Source organism: Oncorhynchus tshawytscha, linkage group LG01 (genome assembly GCF_018296145.1).
Source record: "Oncorhynchus tshawytscha isolate Ot180627B linkage group LG01, Otsh_v2.0, whole genome shotgun sequence".
NCBI classification, from domain to species: Eukaryota; Metazoa; Chordata; class Actinopteri; order Salmoniformes; family Salmonidae; genus Oncorhynchus; species Oncorhynchus tshawytscha.
The window spans coordinates 87,446,939-87,464,364 of record NC_056429.1 but is presented as its reverse complement, the minus strand read 5'-3'; the positions used below and the strand labels follow the sequence as shown (position 1 = coordinate 87,464,364).

The 17,426-nt window shown below is 40.9% G+C and overlaps 1 protein-coding gene across 1 annotated transcript in view; it reads right to left on the bottom strand.

Annotated features, from left to right (window-relative positions):
* Positions 1 to 2,865: 2,865 nt before the first annotated feature.
* The window catches only part of LOC112246397 (protein sidekick-2-like), a 184,490-nt gene continuing 169,929 nt past the window's right edge, over positions 2,866 to 17,426 (bottom strand). Inside the window, exons 43-45 of the mRNA XM_042327072.1 lie at positions 15,477 to 15,609; positions 9,534 to 9,590; positions 2,866 to 3,599 (exon numbers count right to left, since the gene is read on the bottom strand). Coding sequence (XP_042183006.1) covers positions 3,144 to 3,599; positions 9,534 to 9,590; positions 15,477 to 15,609 — 646 coding nt within the window. The 3' untranslated portion in view covers positions 2,866 to 3,143. The remainder of the gene's footprint in view (positions 3,600 to 9,533; positions 9,591 to 15,476; positions 15,610 to 17,426) is intronic.

Genomic DNA, 17,426 nt, shown 5'->3' with positions numbered 1-17,426 from the left:
ACACAAATAAAACTATACCAGCACACACACACAAATAAAACTATACCAGCACACACACACAAATAAAACTATACCAGCACACACACACAAATAAAACTATACCAGCACACACACACAAATAAAACTATACCAGCACACACACACAAATAAAACTATACCAGCACACACACACAAATAAAACTATACCAGCACACACACACAAATAAAACTATACCAGCACACACACACAAATAAAACTATACCAGCACACACACACAAATAAAACTATACCAGCACACACACACAAATAAAACTATACCAGCACACACACACAAATAAAACTATACCAGCACACACACACAAATAAAACTATACCAGCACACACACACAAATAAAACTATACCAGCACACACACACAAATAAAACTATACCAGCACACACACACAAATAAAACTATACCAGCACACACACACAAAATAAACTAAAACTATACCAGCACACACACACAAATAAAACTATACCAGCACACAAATAAAACTATACCAGCACACAAATAAAACTATACCAGCACACACACACAAATAAAACTATACCAGCACACACACACAAATAAAACTATACCAGCACACACACACAAATAAAACTATACCAGCACACACACACAAATAAAACTATACCAGCACACACACACAAAAACTATAAAACTAAAACTACCAGCACACACACACAAATAAAACTATACCAGCACACACACAAAATAAAACTATACCAGCACACACACACAAATAAAACTATACCAGCACACACACACAAATAAAACTATACCAGCACACACACACAAATAAAACTATACCAGCACACACACACAAATAAAACTATACCAGCACACACACACAAATAAAACTAAAACTACCAGCACACACACACAAATAAAACTATACCAGCACACACACACAAATAAAACTATACCAGCACACACACACAAATAAAACTATACCAGCACACACACACAAATAAAACTATACCAGCACACACACACAAATAAAACTATACCAGCACACACACACACAAATAAAACTATACCAGCACACACACACAAATAAAACTATACCAGCACACACACACAAATAAAACTATACCAGCACACACACACAAATAAAACTATACCAGCACACACACACAAATAAAACTATACCAGCACACACACACAAATAAAACTATACCAGCACACACACACAAATAAAACTATACCAGCACACACACACAAATAAAACTATACCAGCACACACACACAAATAAAACTATACCAGCACACACACACAAAATAAAACTAACCAGCACACACACACAAATAAAACTATACACACACACACACAAATAAAACTATACCAGCACACACACACAAATAAAACTATACCAGCACACACACACAAATAAAACTATACCAGCACACACACACAAATAAAACTATACCAGCACACACACACAAAAACTAACCAGCACTAAAACTATACCAGCACACACACACAAATAAAACTATACCAGCACAGCACACACACACAAATAAAACTATACCAGCACACACACACAAATAAAACTATACCAGCACACACACACAAATAAAACTATACCAGCACACACACACAAAAAAACTATACCAGCACACACACACACAAATAAAACTATACCAGCACACACACACAAATAAAACTATACCAGCACACACACACACTATAAAACTAAAACTACCAGCACACACACACAAATAAAACTATACCAGCACACACACACAAATAAAACTATACCAGCACACACACACAAATAAAACTACCAGCACACACACACAAATAAAACTATACCAGCACACACACACAAATAAAACTATAGCCAGCACACACACACAAATAAAACTAAAACTAAAACTACCAGCACACACACACAAATAAAACTATACCAGCACACACACACAAATAAAACTATAGCACAGCACACACACACAAATAAAACTATACCAGCACACACACACATAAAACTATACCATAAAACTATACCAGCACACACACACAAATAAAACTATACCAGCACACACACACAAAAAAACTATACCAGCACACACACACAAATAAAACTATACCAGCACACACACACAAATAAAACTATACCAGCACACACACACAAATAAAACTATATAAAACTATACCAGCACACACACACAAATAAAACTATACCAGCACACACACACACATAAAACTATACCAGCACACACACACAAATAAAATACTATACCAGCACACACACACAAATAAAACTATACCAGCACACACACACAAATAAAACTATACCAGCACACACACACAAATAAAACTATACCAGCACACACACACAAATAAAACTATACCAGCACACACACACAAATAAAACTATACCAGCACACACACACAAATAAAACTATACCAGCACACACACACAAATAAAACTATACCAGCACACACACACAAATAAAACTATACCAGCACACACACACACACACAAATATAAAACACACACAATAAAACTATACCAGCACACACACACACATAAAACTATACCAGCACACACACACATAAAACTATACCAGCACACACACACAAATAAAACTATACCAGCACACACACACAATAAAACTATACCAAACTATACCAGCACACACACACAAATAAAACTATACCAGCACACACACACAAATAAAACTATACCAGCACACACACACAAATAAAACTATACCAGCACACACACACAATAAAACTATACCAGCACACACACACAAATAAAACTATACCAGCACACACACACACATAAAACTATACCAGCACACACACACAAATAAAACTATACCAGTCTATACCAGCACACACACAAAATAAAACTATACCAGCACACACACACAAGAGGAACAATGTAGTGGAATAAAGTAGGTAACTTCTGTCATGTTTGTGTACAGTATGATCCTTAAAACACAACTCTGTAATAAAAAGGAAAGAAGAAAAACAAGTAAGAAAAAACAGAGAAACAGAAATCAAGATGGTGGATTCTGAGGTTTTTTTGTGTTGGGTATTTACTCTCTAGACACGTTGGGCAGCAGGGTGGGTTTTGTTTTCAGAAGGGAACACAGATCCCTCTCGGAATCAAACGAATGAGGAGAACCCGGCGATGGGGGCCCGAGATCCAGGGGCTGGGCTGGGGCTGCTGGGTGGCCAGTAGGACAGGGTGTTGGAGTGGCTAGGAGGGGTGGAGTTGGAGAGCTGCTGAGAGGGGGTGGGAGTCCGGCTGCCTTTAGGCCTGAACAGACTACCCTGGCCCTGGGGTGTGAGGCCCTGTGGTTGACCATGGGGCTGGGTCTGGGTCTGGGGTAGAGGGGTGGTGGAGGTGAGCTGGGGTGGTAGCGGGGGCAGGGGTGGTGACGGGGCGCAGGGCTCCGGGTCACCCGACTCTGATTCTGTATAATTGTAGGCCTGTGCCCGGGAGATGCCCTTCTGCTGGCGGCGCCAGGAGTTGTAGTAGGTGGGGTCACTGATGTAGTGGCTCACAAAGGAGTGTGTCTTCTGTCTGTGCTGGTCCACTTCGTACTCACTGTCACTGCCCTGAGAGGGGAGAAGGGGGAGAGGGGAGGGGAGAGGACAGGGGAGGAGGAGAGGAGGGGGGGTATGGGGAGAGATGGAATAGGGGAGGGAGAGGACAGGGGAGGAGGAGAGGAGGGGTATGGGGAGAGATGGAATAGGGGGAGGGAGAGGACAGGGGAGGAGGAGAGGTGGGGAGGGTTATGGGGAGAGATGGAATAGGGGGGAGGGAGAGGACAGGGGAGGAGGAGAGGAGGGGTATGGGGAGAGATGGAATAGGGGGAGGGAGAGGACAGGGGAGGAGGAGAGGTGGGGGGGTTATGGGGAGAGATGGAATAGGGGGAGGGAGAGGACAGGGGAGGAGGAGAGGAGGGGTTATGGGGAGAGATGGAATAGGGGGAGGGAGAGGACAGGGGAGGAGGAGAGGAGGGGTATGGGGAGAGATGGAATAGGGGGAGGGAGAGGACAGGGGAGGAGGAGAGGTGGGGAGGGGTATGGGGAGAGATGGAATAGGGGAAGGGAGAGGACAGGGGAGGAGAGGTGGGGAGGGGTATGGGGAGAGATGGAATAGGGGGAGGGAGGGACAGGGGAGGAGGAGGACAGGGGGAGGAGGAGGAGGGAGGGGTATGGGGAGAGATGGAGTAGGGGGAGGGAGAGGACAGGGGAGGAGGAGAGGAGGGATGGAGTAGGGGGGGGGGAAAAGGGAGGGGGAGGGAGAGTGGAGATGTTATCAGCACAATACCACATATTTGTCTGAGAATTTAGAGATGTGATAATGTGTTTTATTGGGAGGTTCAGAGCACAGTGTCTTTCTATAACACACACGCACGCACGCACACACACACACACACACACACCCCCCTTTGGCCCCCTTTCCTTCCAGTTCTCTGCTGCCAATGACTGAATTTGGAGACATGTCTCCCTCACTAACTTTAAGCATCAGCTGTCAGAGCAGCTTATCGATCGCTGCAGCTGTACACAGCCCATCTGTAAATAGCCCATCCAATCTACCTACCTCATCCCCATATTGTTTTTATTTACTTTTTTCCTCTTTTGCACACCAGTATTTCTACTTGCACATCCTCATCTGCACATCTATCACTCCAGTGTTAATTTGCTAAATTGTAATTACTTCGCTACTATGGGTTATTTATTGCCTTACCTCCTCACGCCATTTGCACCCACTGTATATAGACTTTTTTTATTGTGTTATTGACTGTACGTTTGTTTATTCCATGTGTAACTCTGTGTTGTTGTTTGTGTCTCACTGCTTTGCTTTATCTTGGTCAGGTCACAGTTTTAAACAAGAACTTGTTCTCAACTGGCCACCTGGTTAAATAAAGGTGTTCTCAACTGGCCTACCTGGTTAAATAAAGGTGTTCTCAACTGGCCTACCTGGTTAAATAAAGGTGTTCTCAACTGGCCTACCTGGTTAAATAAAGGTGTTCTCAACTGGCCTACCTGGTTAAATAAAGGTGTTCTCAACTGGCCTACCTGGTTAAATAAAGGTGTTCTCAACTGGCCTACCTGGTTAAATAAAGGTGTTCTCAACTGGCCTACCTGGTTAAATAAAGGTGAAATAAATGTTTTATAAATAAACACACACACACCTCAGGAAATTACAATTGGCTCAGAACAGGGCAGCACAGCTGGCCCTTAAACATACACATTAATAATATGCATGTCAATCTCTCATGACTCAAAGTGGAAGAGATATTGACTTCATCACTACTTGTTTGTGTATGAGGTGTTGACAAGCTGAACGCACCAAGCAATCCGTTCAAAATACTAACACACAGCTAAGACACCCATGCATACCCCACAAGACATGCCACCAAGGGTCTCTTCACAATCCCCATGTCCAGAACAGACTATGGGAGGCTCACAGTACTACATAGAACCATGACTACATGGAACTCTATTCCACATCAGGTAACTGATGCAAGCAGTAGAATCAGATAAAACAAATAATTAAATAATAAAAAACAGATAAAAAATACACCTTAAGGAACAGCGGGGACTGTGAAGAGACTCAAGCACTCTAGACACACGTACATTGTAATAATGTTGTATGGTGGTATTATACATGTTGTATTGTATATATATATAGTGGTGTAATATTGTTGTATGGTGGTATTATACATGTTGTATTGTAGATATGTAGTGGTGTAATATTGTTGTATGGTGGTATTATACATGTTGTATTGTAGATATGTAGTGGAGTAATATTGTTGTATGGTGGTATTATACATGTTGTATTGTAGATATGTAGTGGAGTAATATTGTTGTATGGTGGTATTATACATGTTGTATATATGTAATGGTGTAATATTGTTGTATGGTGGTATTATACATGTTGTATATATGTAGTGGTATAATATTGTTGTATGGTGGTATTATACATGTTGTATTGTAGATATGTAGTGGTGTAATAATGTTGTATGGTGGTATTATACATGTATTGTAGATATTGTAGATATGTAGTGGTGTATTGTATTATTGTTGTATGGTGGTATTATACATGTTGTATTGTAGATATGTAGTGGTGTAATATTGTTGTATGGTGGTATTATACATGTTGTATTGTAGATATGTAGTGGTGTAATATTGTTGTATGGTGGTATTATACATATGTAGTGGTGTAATATTGTTGTATGGTGGTATTATACATGTTGTATATATGTAGTGGTGTAATATTGTTGTATGGTGGTATTATACATGTTGTATTGTAGATATGTAGTGGTGTAATAATGTTGTATGGTGGTATTATACATGTTGTATTGTATATATGTAGTGGTGTAATATTGTTGTATGGTGGTATTATACATGTTGTATTGTAGATATGTAGTGGTGTAATAATGTTGTATGGTGGTATTATACATGTTGTATTGTAGATATGTAGTGGTGTAATATTGTTGTATGGTGGTATTATACATGTTGTATTGTAGATATGTAGTGGTGTAATATTGTTGTATGGTGGTATTATACATGTTGTATTGTAGATATGTAGTGGTGTAATATTGTTGTATGGTGGTATTATACATGTTGTATTGTAGATATGTAGTGGTGTAATAATGTTGTATGGTGGTATTATACATGTTGTATTGTAGATATGTAGTGGTATAATATTGTTGTATGGTGGTATTATACATGTTGTATTGTAGATATGTAGTGGTGTAATAATGTTGTATGGTGGTATTATACATATGTATTGTAGATATATAGTGGTGTAATATTGTTGTATGGTGGTATTATACATGTTGTATATATGTAGTGGTGTAATAATGTTGTATGGTGGTATTATACATGTTGTATTGTAGATATGTAGTGGTGTAATATTGTTGTATGGTGGTATTATACATATGTAGTGGTGTAATAATGTTGTATGGTGGTATTATACATGTTGTATTGTAGATATATAGTGGTGTAATATTGTTGTATGGTGGTATTATACATGTTGTATTGTAGATATGTAGTGGTGTAATAATGTTGTATGGTGGTATTATACATGTTGTATTGTAGATATGTAGTGGTGTAATAATGTTGTATGGTGGTATTATACATGTTGTATTGTAGATATGTAGTGGTGTAATATTGTTGTATGGTGGTATTATACATGTTGTATTGTAGATATGTTGTAGTGGTGTAATAATGTTGTATGGTGGTATTATACATGTTGTATTGTAGATATGTAGTGGTGTAATAATGTTGTATGGTGGTATTATACATATGTATTGGTGTAATAATGTTGTTGTATGGTGGTATTATACATGTTGTATATATGTAATGGTGTAATATTGTTGTATGGTGGTATTATACATGTTGTATATATGTAGTGGTGTATTATTGTTGTATGGTGGTATTATACATGTTGTATTGTAGATATGTAGTGGTATAATATTGTTGTATGGTGGTATTATACATGTTGTATTGTAGATATGTAGTGGTGTAATAATGTTGTATGGTGGTATTATACATGTTGTATTGTAGATATGTAGTGGTGTAATATTGTTGTATGGTGGTATTATACATGTTGTATATATGTAGTGGTGTAATATTGTTGTATGGTGGTATTATACATGTTGTATTGTAGATATGTAGTGGTGTAATATTGTTGTATGGTGGTATTATACATATTGTAGTAGTGGTGTAATATTGTTGTATGGTGGTATTATACATGTTGTATTGTAGATATATAGTGGTGTAATATTGTTGTATGGTGGTATTATACATTTGTATTGTAGATATGTAGTGGTGTAATAATGTTGTATGGTGGTATTATACATGTTGTATTGTAGATATGTAGTGGTGTAATAATGTTGTATGGTGGTATTATACATGTTGTATTGTATATATATATAGTGGTGTAATATTGTTGTATGGTGGTATTATACATGTTGTATTGTAGATATGTAGTGGTGTAATGTTGTTGTATGGTGGTATTATACATGTTGTATATATGTAGTGGTGTAATATTGTTGTATGGTGGTATTATACATATGTAGTGGTGGTAATAATGTTGTATGGTGGTATTATACATGTTGTATTGTAGATGTGTAGTGGTGTAATAATGTTGTATGGTGGTATTATACATGTTGTATTGTAGATATGTAGTGGTGTAATAATGTTGTATGGTGGTATTATACATGTTGTATTGTAGATATGTAGTGGTGTAATAATGTTGTATGGTGGTATTATACATGTTGTATTGTAGATATGTAGTGGTGTAATATTGTTGTATGGTGGTATTATACATGTTGTATTGTAGATATGTAGTGGTGTAATATTGTTGTATGGTGGTATTATACATGTTGTATTGTAGATATGTAGTGGTGTAATAATGTTGTATGGTGGTATTATACATATGTAGTGGTGTAAATAATGTTGTATGGTGGTATTATACATATGTATTGTAGATATATAGTGGTGTAATATTGTTGTATGGTGGTATTATACATGTTGTATATATGTAGTGGTGTAATAATGTTGTATGGTGGTATTATACATGTTGTATTGTAGATATATAGTGGTGTAATATTGTTGTATGGTGGTATTATACATGTTGTATATATGTAATGGTGTAGTATTGTTGTATGGTGGTATTATACATGTTGTATTATAGATATATAGTGGAGTAATATTGTTGTATGGTGGTATTATACATTTGTATTTTATATATGTAGTGGTGTAATATTGTTGTATGGTGGTATTATACATGTTGTATTGTAGATGTGTAATATTGTTGTATGGTGGTATTATACATGTTGTATTGTAGATGTGTAATATTGTTGTATGGTGGTATTATACATTTGTTTTGTATATATTTAGTGGAGTAATATTGTTGTATGGGGTACACACACACACACACACACACACACACACACACACACACACACACACACACACACACACACACACACACACACACACACACACACACACACACACACACACACACACACACACACACACACACACACACACAACAAAGGCTGTCTGCACATGATCATGATTGGAGAGGAGGATGACTCATCACTGGACGTGCAGAGTAATCAGATCATCAACACATCTACTGGGGTCAGAGGTTGATTGATTGGGTTTAACATTACTACAACAGCCACAAATTGAGCTAACATATACTATGGGCATTCATCACATACAGTTTAACACTAGGAAGATACAGGAGAGATACCACGGGATCCAAGAGAAGTTTAATTGAGGAGAAGAAAGGAGGGGAGAGTAGAGAAAGAGGAGGGAAGAGGAGGTGAGAGGAGGAGAGAGGAGGGAACAGGAGGGGAGAGGAGGAGAGAAGGGGAGAGGAGAGGAGAGGCGGAGGGAGAAGGAGAGGAGAGGTAAACAGAGGAAGAGAGGAGCAAGGGGGATGGGGGCTAGGGACAAGTCAGTCTCCTACTACCAGTCTGCAGACACACAAGCATGCAGAAAGCCACAGAACCTCACCCAGTTCAGTGGAAGCACACGCAGACCACCCGTCCCATATGAGAACACCAGGGCCTCCTATGGGTGACATGGACAAAGACATGCATGGTTTAAAACGCCACAGTACAGTATGACAGCCACCATGATCCCTCTGTGGTTCAGGTCCCTCCTTGGAACCATCATCATCTATTAAAGAGGCACTTCAAGGGTACAACTCATATGCCTTAATAATATAATAATAAAGTATGCCATTCAGCAGACACTTTTATCCAAAGCAACATACGTGTACTTGTGCATAAAACGGTTGTATTGGTGACACCAGTGGGAACAAAAGCCACATAGGACAACTGGACACTTATCCTACCAGTTAACCCCGACACACACCATGAAACTGATCTGACAAACACACCATGAAACTGAACTGACAAACACACCATGAAACTGAACTGACAAACACACCATGAAACTAATCTGACAAACACACCATGAAACTGATCTGACAAACACACCATGAAACTGATCTGACAAACACACCATGAAACTGATCTGACAAACACACCATGAAACTGATCTGACAAACACACCATGAAACTGATCTGACAAACACACCATGAAACTGATCTGACAAACACACCATGAAACTGATCTGACAAACACACCATGAAACTGATCTGACAAACACACCATGAAACTAATCTGACAAACACACCATGAAACTAATCTGACAAACACACCATGAAACTGATCTGACAAACACACCATGAAACTGATCTGACAAACACACCATGAAACTGAACTGACAAACACACCATGAAACAAGGTGAAACATGGAAGAATGTATTCCATGATCATCGTGCACAACCTTAGGATGTAGGCTAACACCCAGTGCTTCTATCTATTTCATTCAAACAATCACAACAGGAATTTGGGTATATTTCCAATAAGCACATTAGAGTTGCTGAACTCCTAGCTTGTATCTTTGCTAGATGCCTGGCATAAGCTCATCTGAATCATGACACCCAGCATTCCAGATGTTAAACAAGAAACAGCTCTCTCTCATTGGTCACTCTGTGGGGTCTGTTCATGGTCAACCAACTCTCAGCTCTCCTGCTATGGTACTACTGCACATGTGACACACATGACCACACTCCTATCCATCCTCTCCTGCACCGTCCCAACAGGTGTGTGTGTGTGTGTGTGGGTGGGGTGGGGGAGAACAGGGTTGACATACTGGATTGCGTCCCACCCCGGCCCAACTTCACTAAGGCTTTGGAGTGTGTGTGGAACAGATGGTTTGTTCTCCTCAAACATTAACATCCACCCCTCCCTGCCTCCCTCCATTCCACATCCTTGTCCAAAATAAACTCAAGGGTCCTATTGTGGAATCTACACTAAAAAAAGATTAGTTAAAATATGCCTTGAGGGGCCTTAGTCTGTGAAACAGTGATTCATTTGAACACACTAAAAGGCTTATTAGGGGAGATGACTGCTCTGAATGGGCCAAGGCCTTAGGCATGAAACTACACAGTCCCCAGGGGAGTTACCCTTCTATCTGAGGATAACAGAGAGACAGACACCAGCCAGTGGCAGATCCCAGACAGAATGTGCATAATTAGGATGTTTACTATATAGACAGATTAAGATTTCATCTCATTAATGGGTGTAATATTTATGACAGCCGTTTTTCGCAGTGGAGAGTGGTTTCATTTCCAACGTTAACAGAAACATAAGGTTTATGTTTTTATGGTGAATGACTTCTCAAATCTGCTGTTGTCGACAACACTGCTAATAAGCCCTGGTATATGTCTAAAAAGAAAACAGAGGGAATAACATTCAAAATATTTCAGAAACCACATTTGACCTAGTTTCCTAGAGACAAAACTCTCAAAACCAAGAGATAGAGATAAAACTCTCAACACCCAGAGATAAAGACTTCTCAGAAGACTACTAGACTTTTCAGGAGATTACACGACTTCTCAGGAGACTACTAGACTTCTCAGGAGACTAGCATCCTTCTCAGGAGACTAGCAGACTTCTCAAGAGACTCATAGACTTCTCAGGAGACTATTAGACTTTTCAGGAGACTACTAGACTTCTTTGGAGTCTCCTAGACTTCTCAAGAGACTACCAGACTTCTCAGGAGACTCCTAGACTTCTCTGAATTTTCATAGACTTCTCTGGAGACTCCTAGACACCTCAGGAGACTATCAGACTTCTCAGGAGACTACCCAACTTCTCAGGAGACGACCAGGCTTCTCAGGAGACGACCAGGCTTCTCAGGAGACGACCAGGCTTCTCAGGAGACTACCAGGCTTCTCAGGAGACTACCAGGCTTCTCAGGAGACTACCAAACTTCTCCGGCGATTAGCAGACTTCTCATGAGATCAGCAGACTTCTCATGAGATTACCAGACTTCTCAGGAGACTCCTAGACTTCTCATGAGACTCCTAGAGTTTTCATGAGACTGTCAGACTTCTCAAGAGACTACCAGACTTCTCAGGAGACTACTAGACCTCTCAGAAGACAACTAGACTTCAAAAGAGATTAGCAGACTTCTCAGGAGACTCCTATACTTCTCTGGAATTTCCTAGACTTCTCTGGAGACTCCTAGACTTCTCTGGAGACTCCTAGACTTCCCAGGAGACTACTAGACTTCCCAGGAGACTACTAGACTTCTCAGGCGACTCCTTGCCCTGGTATAGATGGTCTGTTGGGGCCAGAGTGGAATGCATTGTGAAGTCTTTAGTGCTGTTCTATCCATCAAACCCTGTGAACTTTATCTTGGGGATTGAAGTTGTAAGAAACCCCCATAACCCTACATCCCATAACCAAGAGAGTTGGGGAGAGAAGGAGTGAGAGAGAGAGATACAGAGAGAGTGAAAGAGAAGGTGAGAGAGGATGAGAGAGAGAGATACAGAGAGAGGAGGGACAGAGGAAGAGAGAGAGAGATACAGAGAGATAGAGATACAGAGAGAGGAGGGATAGAGAAAGAGAGAGAGAGAGAGATACAGATAGAGGAGGGACAGAGGAAGAGAGAGAGAGAGAGAGAGAGAGAGATACAGAGAGATACAGAGAGAGGAGGGACAGAGGAAGAGAGAGATACAGAGAGAGAGAGAGAGAGAGGGGAGGGACAGAGGAAGAGAGAGAACACTGTACATCGTTTCAACACTGTGTATAGACATTATGACATTTGAAATGTCTCTATTCCTTTCAAACTGTTCTGAGTGTAATGTTTACTGTTCATTTGTGATATTCTTTTCACTGTTGATCTATTTCAATTGCTTTGGTAATGTAAACAATGTTACACTCATCATTGTTACAGTGAACACAGCAGGAACCTCAGGCAACAGGTAAACACTCGGACAGTACAGAGGGAGGGGGGAGTGTGTGTGTTTGTTTGAGTATGTATTTGTTTGAGAGCATGTGTGCCTGTGCACATTTGTGTGTGTAAATATGTTTTTTAAAAACATATTGAGTCCCTTGCGAAATCCCCTACAATCCAGCTGTACATCATTTGAGACAGGGATTTAGCGTGACTAGGCAGTTCTAATCCCCCTCTGCACACGCAGCAACTGCTGTTGTTTATGATGAACTAAATCAGACAGATCTGACAGATTTTGCTCTGGGCTTTTTATCATGTCTTAAATGTCTCTCATAACATGCATTTGTGAATATTATGTCATGAATTATAGTCAATCATTATCAGGTATTTCCTCTTTGTTAAAAAAATAAATATATTTCCTTTTTTCTGCATTTCACTAAGACTCTAGCTAGCAGTACTCAAAGCCTGTTCTATTTTTACTTGGTTCCATGAAGTGACATCATATAACTTAATGGTGTTTCCAAAAATGCTACAGATGAACCCTCGGAGCAGTTCCAGTCGAAACAATCCTCTGTGTTGTCATGGGAGACAACCATAACACAGCAGACATGTTTCTCTCTGTAGTGTCTAGGTCTGCGCTCCAGCAGCCGGACACAGCGTCCAGATACTGTATGTTCTTTCATCTCCCATGATGAAGCAACCCACGGACTGATCACCAAATGGCATCCTATTTATTATTTAGTGCAAGGGCCCATAGGGCACTATGCTATAGGGCACTATGCAATTTGGGGGACGCACTCACGATCTTCAACCTCCCATCGACTCAGATGAGCTCACTCCATTCTCAACTGCTGATTTCTATCCAGAGTGTCAAACACACAGTGACAAAACAAGCTGCATAAGGACACACTGTCTACTGGTTTCTAAAGAGTGTGTCTGGTCTACCTGCCGTTAGCCCAGGTACAGTTGTGGTGGTGGCCCGGTTGCCTCAATAACCCTGCATTAACTTCTTCTTCTAAATCCCTTCTTAAGGGGAGGACAATAGCCAACTTATACCTGCCAGTGGAGGACTGAACTGCAGGCCCATAGGGCTTAATGGAGACAACCCCAGCCACAACCCAACACTGAGCAGAGCTGATAGTGTGTGTGTGTGTGTGTGTGTGTGTGTGTGTGTGTGTGTGTGTGTGTGTGTGAGAGCTAAGCTGATAGCCTGGAGTTATCCACTCAATAAAACTTCAAAAGGGACATCACGTTACTGGTCATCTGTAGAATAGACCACTGGTGATGATATGGTTGTGCTTTGAGAGGGGATGGCAGGGTAACCACAGGGCTATGGGGAGGAGGCCTGGGCCTGTACGTCTGGGGTGGTGCAAGTGGAGTTTGGAGGGCTGGAAGGCCAGATAGGCTAGTGTTGTTGAGCTTGTTTGACAATAAGGAAGTATGGAATGGTAGATATGACAGCCCGATGATGACATTTCAAAATTGCTTATATCGGAGGATGTTTTGGATGTAAGGAAAGATCCTGTCTGTAGCAGTTCATTGGGTGGGAGATTTATCCATTGATGTGATGCTAAACTTTTGATAAGGGAACAGCTGGAGAGAGACATCTGGCTTCTGAGGAATTCATACTGGTATGTATTTAGTAGAAGCTGAGTCTGAGTCCCAGATGGCACCCTATTCCCTGTATAGTGCACTACTACAGTACCATAGGGCTATGGTCAAATGTAGCGCACTATATAGGGAATAGGGTGCCATCTGGGAGACTGACCATTTGGGAAAGCTAGAGTAAAAAAATCCAAGATGAAAGAAAACTTAGAAGGCTTCCTCCCTCCATTTGCAGGTTTCTACACAAACCACAAGAACAGAGCAGAGGAAAACAGCAACAAGAGCATCAGTATAGACAACAAGCTAGAAGAGAAAAACAGACAAATTAAAAGAGAGAAAAATATAATTGGAGCTGGAGAGAGAGAGAGAGAGAACGAGAGAGAGAACGAGAGATCCAGTTCATTGATGAGAGATGTTTATTGGGCCCCAGCCCCCCTGTGTGTCTGTCTGTTCCTCTGATTCAGCAGATGCCAACACAGCAGACTGGGACGGGATGTAAGGGGCATTATGGGTAACGGTGACCCAAAACGAGGACGGGGCTGTGGAAGGAATCCAGCCTGGGCCTGAGAACGCAGCAGACCCTCCAGTCTGTGTGCGTATGTGTGTGTGTTTGTGTGGGCATGTGTGAGCATCCTCTGTGCTTGATTCCGACCACCACCAGAGCTGGGCATTGGGTACTGGCCTTACTCCCAGAGCTTGCCTCCAGCTCAGCCTGACTGCCCCATAAAGACCAGGAGAGACACAGGACACATTTCCCATCTAAACCCTACTCTATCAATGCCCTGAGTGTCTGCTTACAGACATTAGACCATTACCAGTACACTGGACAATGCACTGAGCTAAACATTCCAGGTGGAAGTTTCAGCTGTCCCTCCGAATCCTAACCTTAACCACTAGAGGGGAAATACAAAACTGACCACAGATCATCATCTATGGGCATAGCATCAATGTAAAGGTGAGGTGCAGTGGGATCCAATATGTTGACAGACACTCCCAGTGAGAAGGGAGACGTTAAGGGGAGTACATACTGTCGGTACCTTAGAGTCTGATATCTCAGATGGTTTCTCTGTCAGGCTGCTGCTCTCAGCTGGGATCAGATCGTTGTACTTGGTGGTGCTCAAATCCTCGTCAGAGTAGTTGAGACTGCCTGGGCTGGGCCGAGGAGGAGACCTGAGGAGACAGGACAATATAGAGAGATAAATATACACTGAGTGGACAAAACATTAAGAACACCTGTTCTTTCCATGACATAGACTAACCAGGTGAATCCAGGTGAAAGCTATGATCCCTTATTGAAGTCACTTGAGAAATCCACTTCAATCAGTGTAGATGAAGGGCAGGAGACAGGTTAAAGAAGGATTTGTAAGCCTTGAGACAATTGAGACATGTATTATGTGTGCCATGAAAAGGGTGAATGGACAAGAAAAAGATTTAAGTGCTTCTGGGTTTTTCATGCTCAACAGTTTCCAGTGTGTCTCAATAATGTTCCACCATCAAAAGGACATCCAGTCAACTTGACACAACTGTGGGAAGCATTGGAGTCAACTTGGGCCGGCATCCCTGTGGAACACTTTCGACACCTTGTAGAGTCCATGCCCCGACGAATTGAGGCTCTTCTGAAGGCAAAGGGGGTGCAGCTCAATATTTGGAAGGTGTTCTTAATGTTTCGTACACTTAGTGTATAATTACATAATATAACATTCTAATTACATTGCTATGGCAAGGACAGAGCCATTGGCAGTCCTATCAGTCAGTCACTGGCTAATGCACAACATTGGCATTGAAATGAGGTACACTAATATGCTAAAATAATAAAGGAATTCTAGCTACAGTACACTCACTTCAACAGAAAGACCCTCTACATAAACAACTTGTATAAAATCACAGAGAAATCTCATTCACACACCAGAGTGACATGGCAGAGAAACTGGATGAAAGGAAGCAGGAAAACAGCTGAAGGATACACACTGATCAGTCAAAATGTAATGTCTCCACGCATTTACCAATAGTGGTATAGAAAGGGATAGAAGAGAAGGTGCCCTCTAGTATTTATTAATTAATTTATTATTATTATTATTTTAATTTGACCCCTTTTGTTTGTTGGAGACATATTGTTAGTGTGTTTGTGTGGTGGTGGGGAGGTGGCCGTGGGGTATGGAGTGGGAGGAGGGGGGTTGTTATAAGGATCATGGAACAGCCATGAGATCCCAGCCTGTCTATTGTCAGTATTCCCTGAGATGATCTCTTCTGATGAAACACTATGTGGGCTGTCTGTGGAATGCCATTACAGTTAGCCTTGTGACTGACTCATAAATTCGACCCTTGTAGAGTGGAGGAGCTCACTGCATAGGCATAAATCCCATGCAGTCTCAGATAGGAAGGCTCAGGTAGTGTAGATTAGGTTATGTTCAATCCCCATGCAGTCTCAGATAGGAAGGCTCAGGTAGTGTAGATTAGGTTATGTTCAATCCCCATGCAGTCTCAGATAGGAAGGCTCTGGTTGTGTAGATTAGGTTATGTTCAATCCCATGCAGTCTCAGATAGGAAGGCTCTGGTTGTGTAGATTAGGTTATGTTTAATCCCCATGCAGTCTCAGATAGGAACGCTCAGGTTGTGTAGATTAGGTTATGTTCAATCCCCATGTAGTCTCAGATAGGAAGGCTCTGGTTATGTTCACTTTATTGTAAAGGTTATCAACATACTGTACATATAAATAACGAGATCCATTCAAGAGCCAACAGCCATGTTTCAGGGAGTGTAGATGACACTTTCAAAACCTCTCCATTCAGAGATACGTGTGGAGGTTTACAAGGAGTGAGAGAGAACATTTATTAGTATGGAGTGAGAGAGGGTATTTATAAGTATGGAGTGAGAGAGGGTATTTATGAGTATGGAGTGAGAGAGGATATTTATGAGTATGGAGTGAGAGAGGGTATTTATGAGTATGGAGTGAGAGAGGGTATTTATGAGTATGGAGTGAGAGAGGA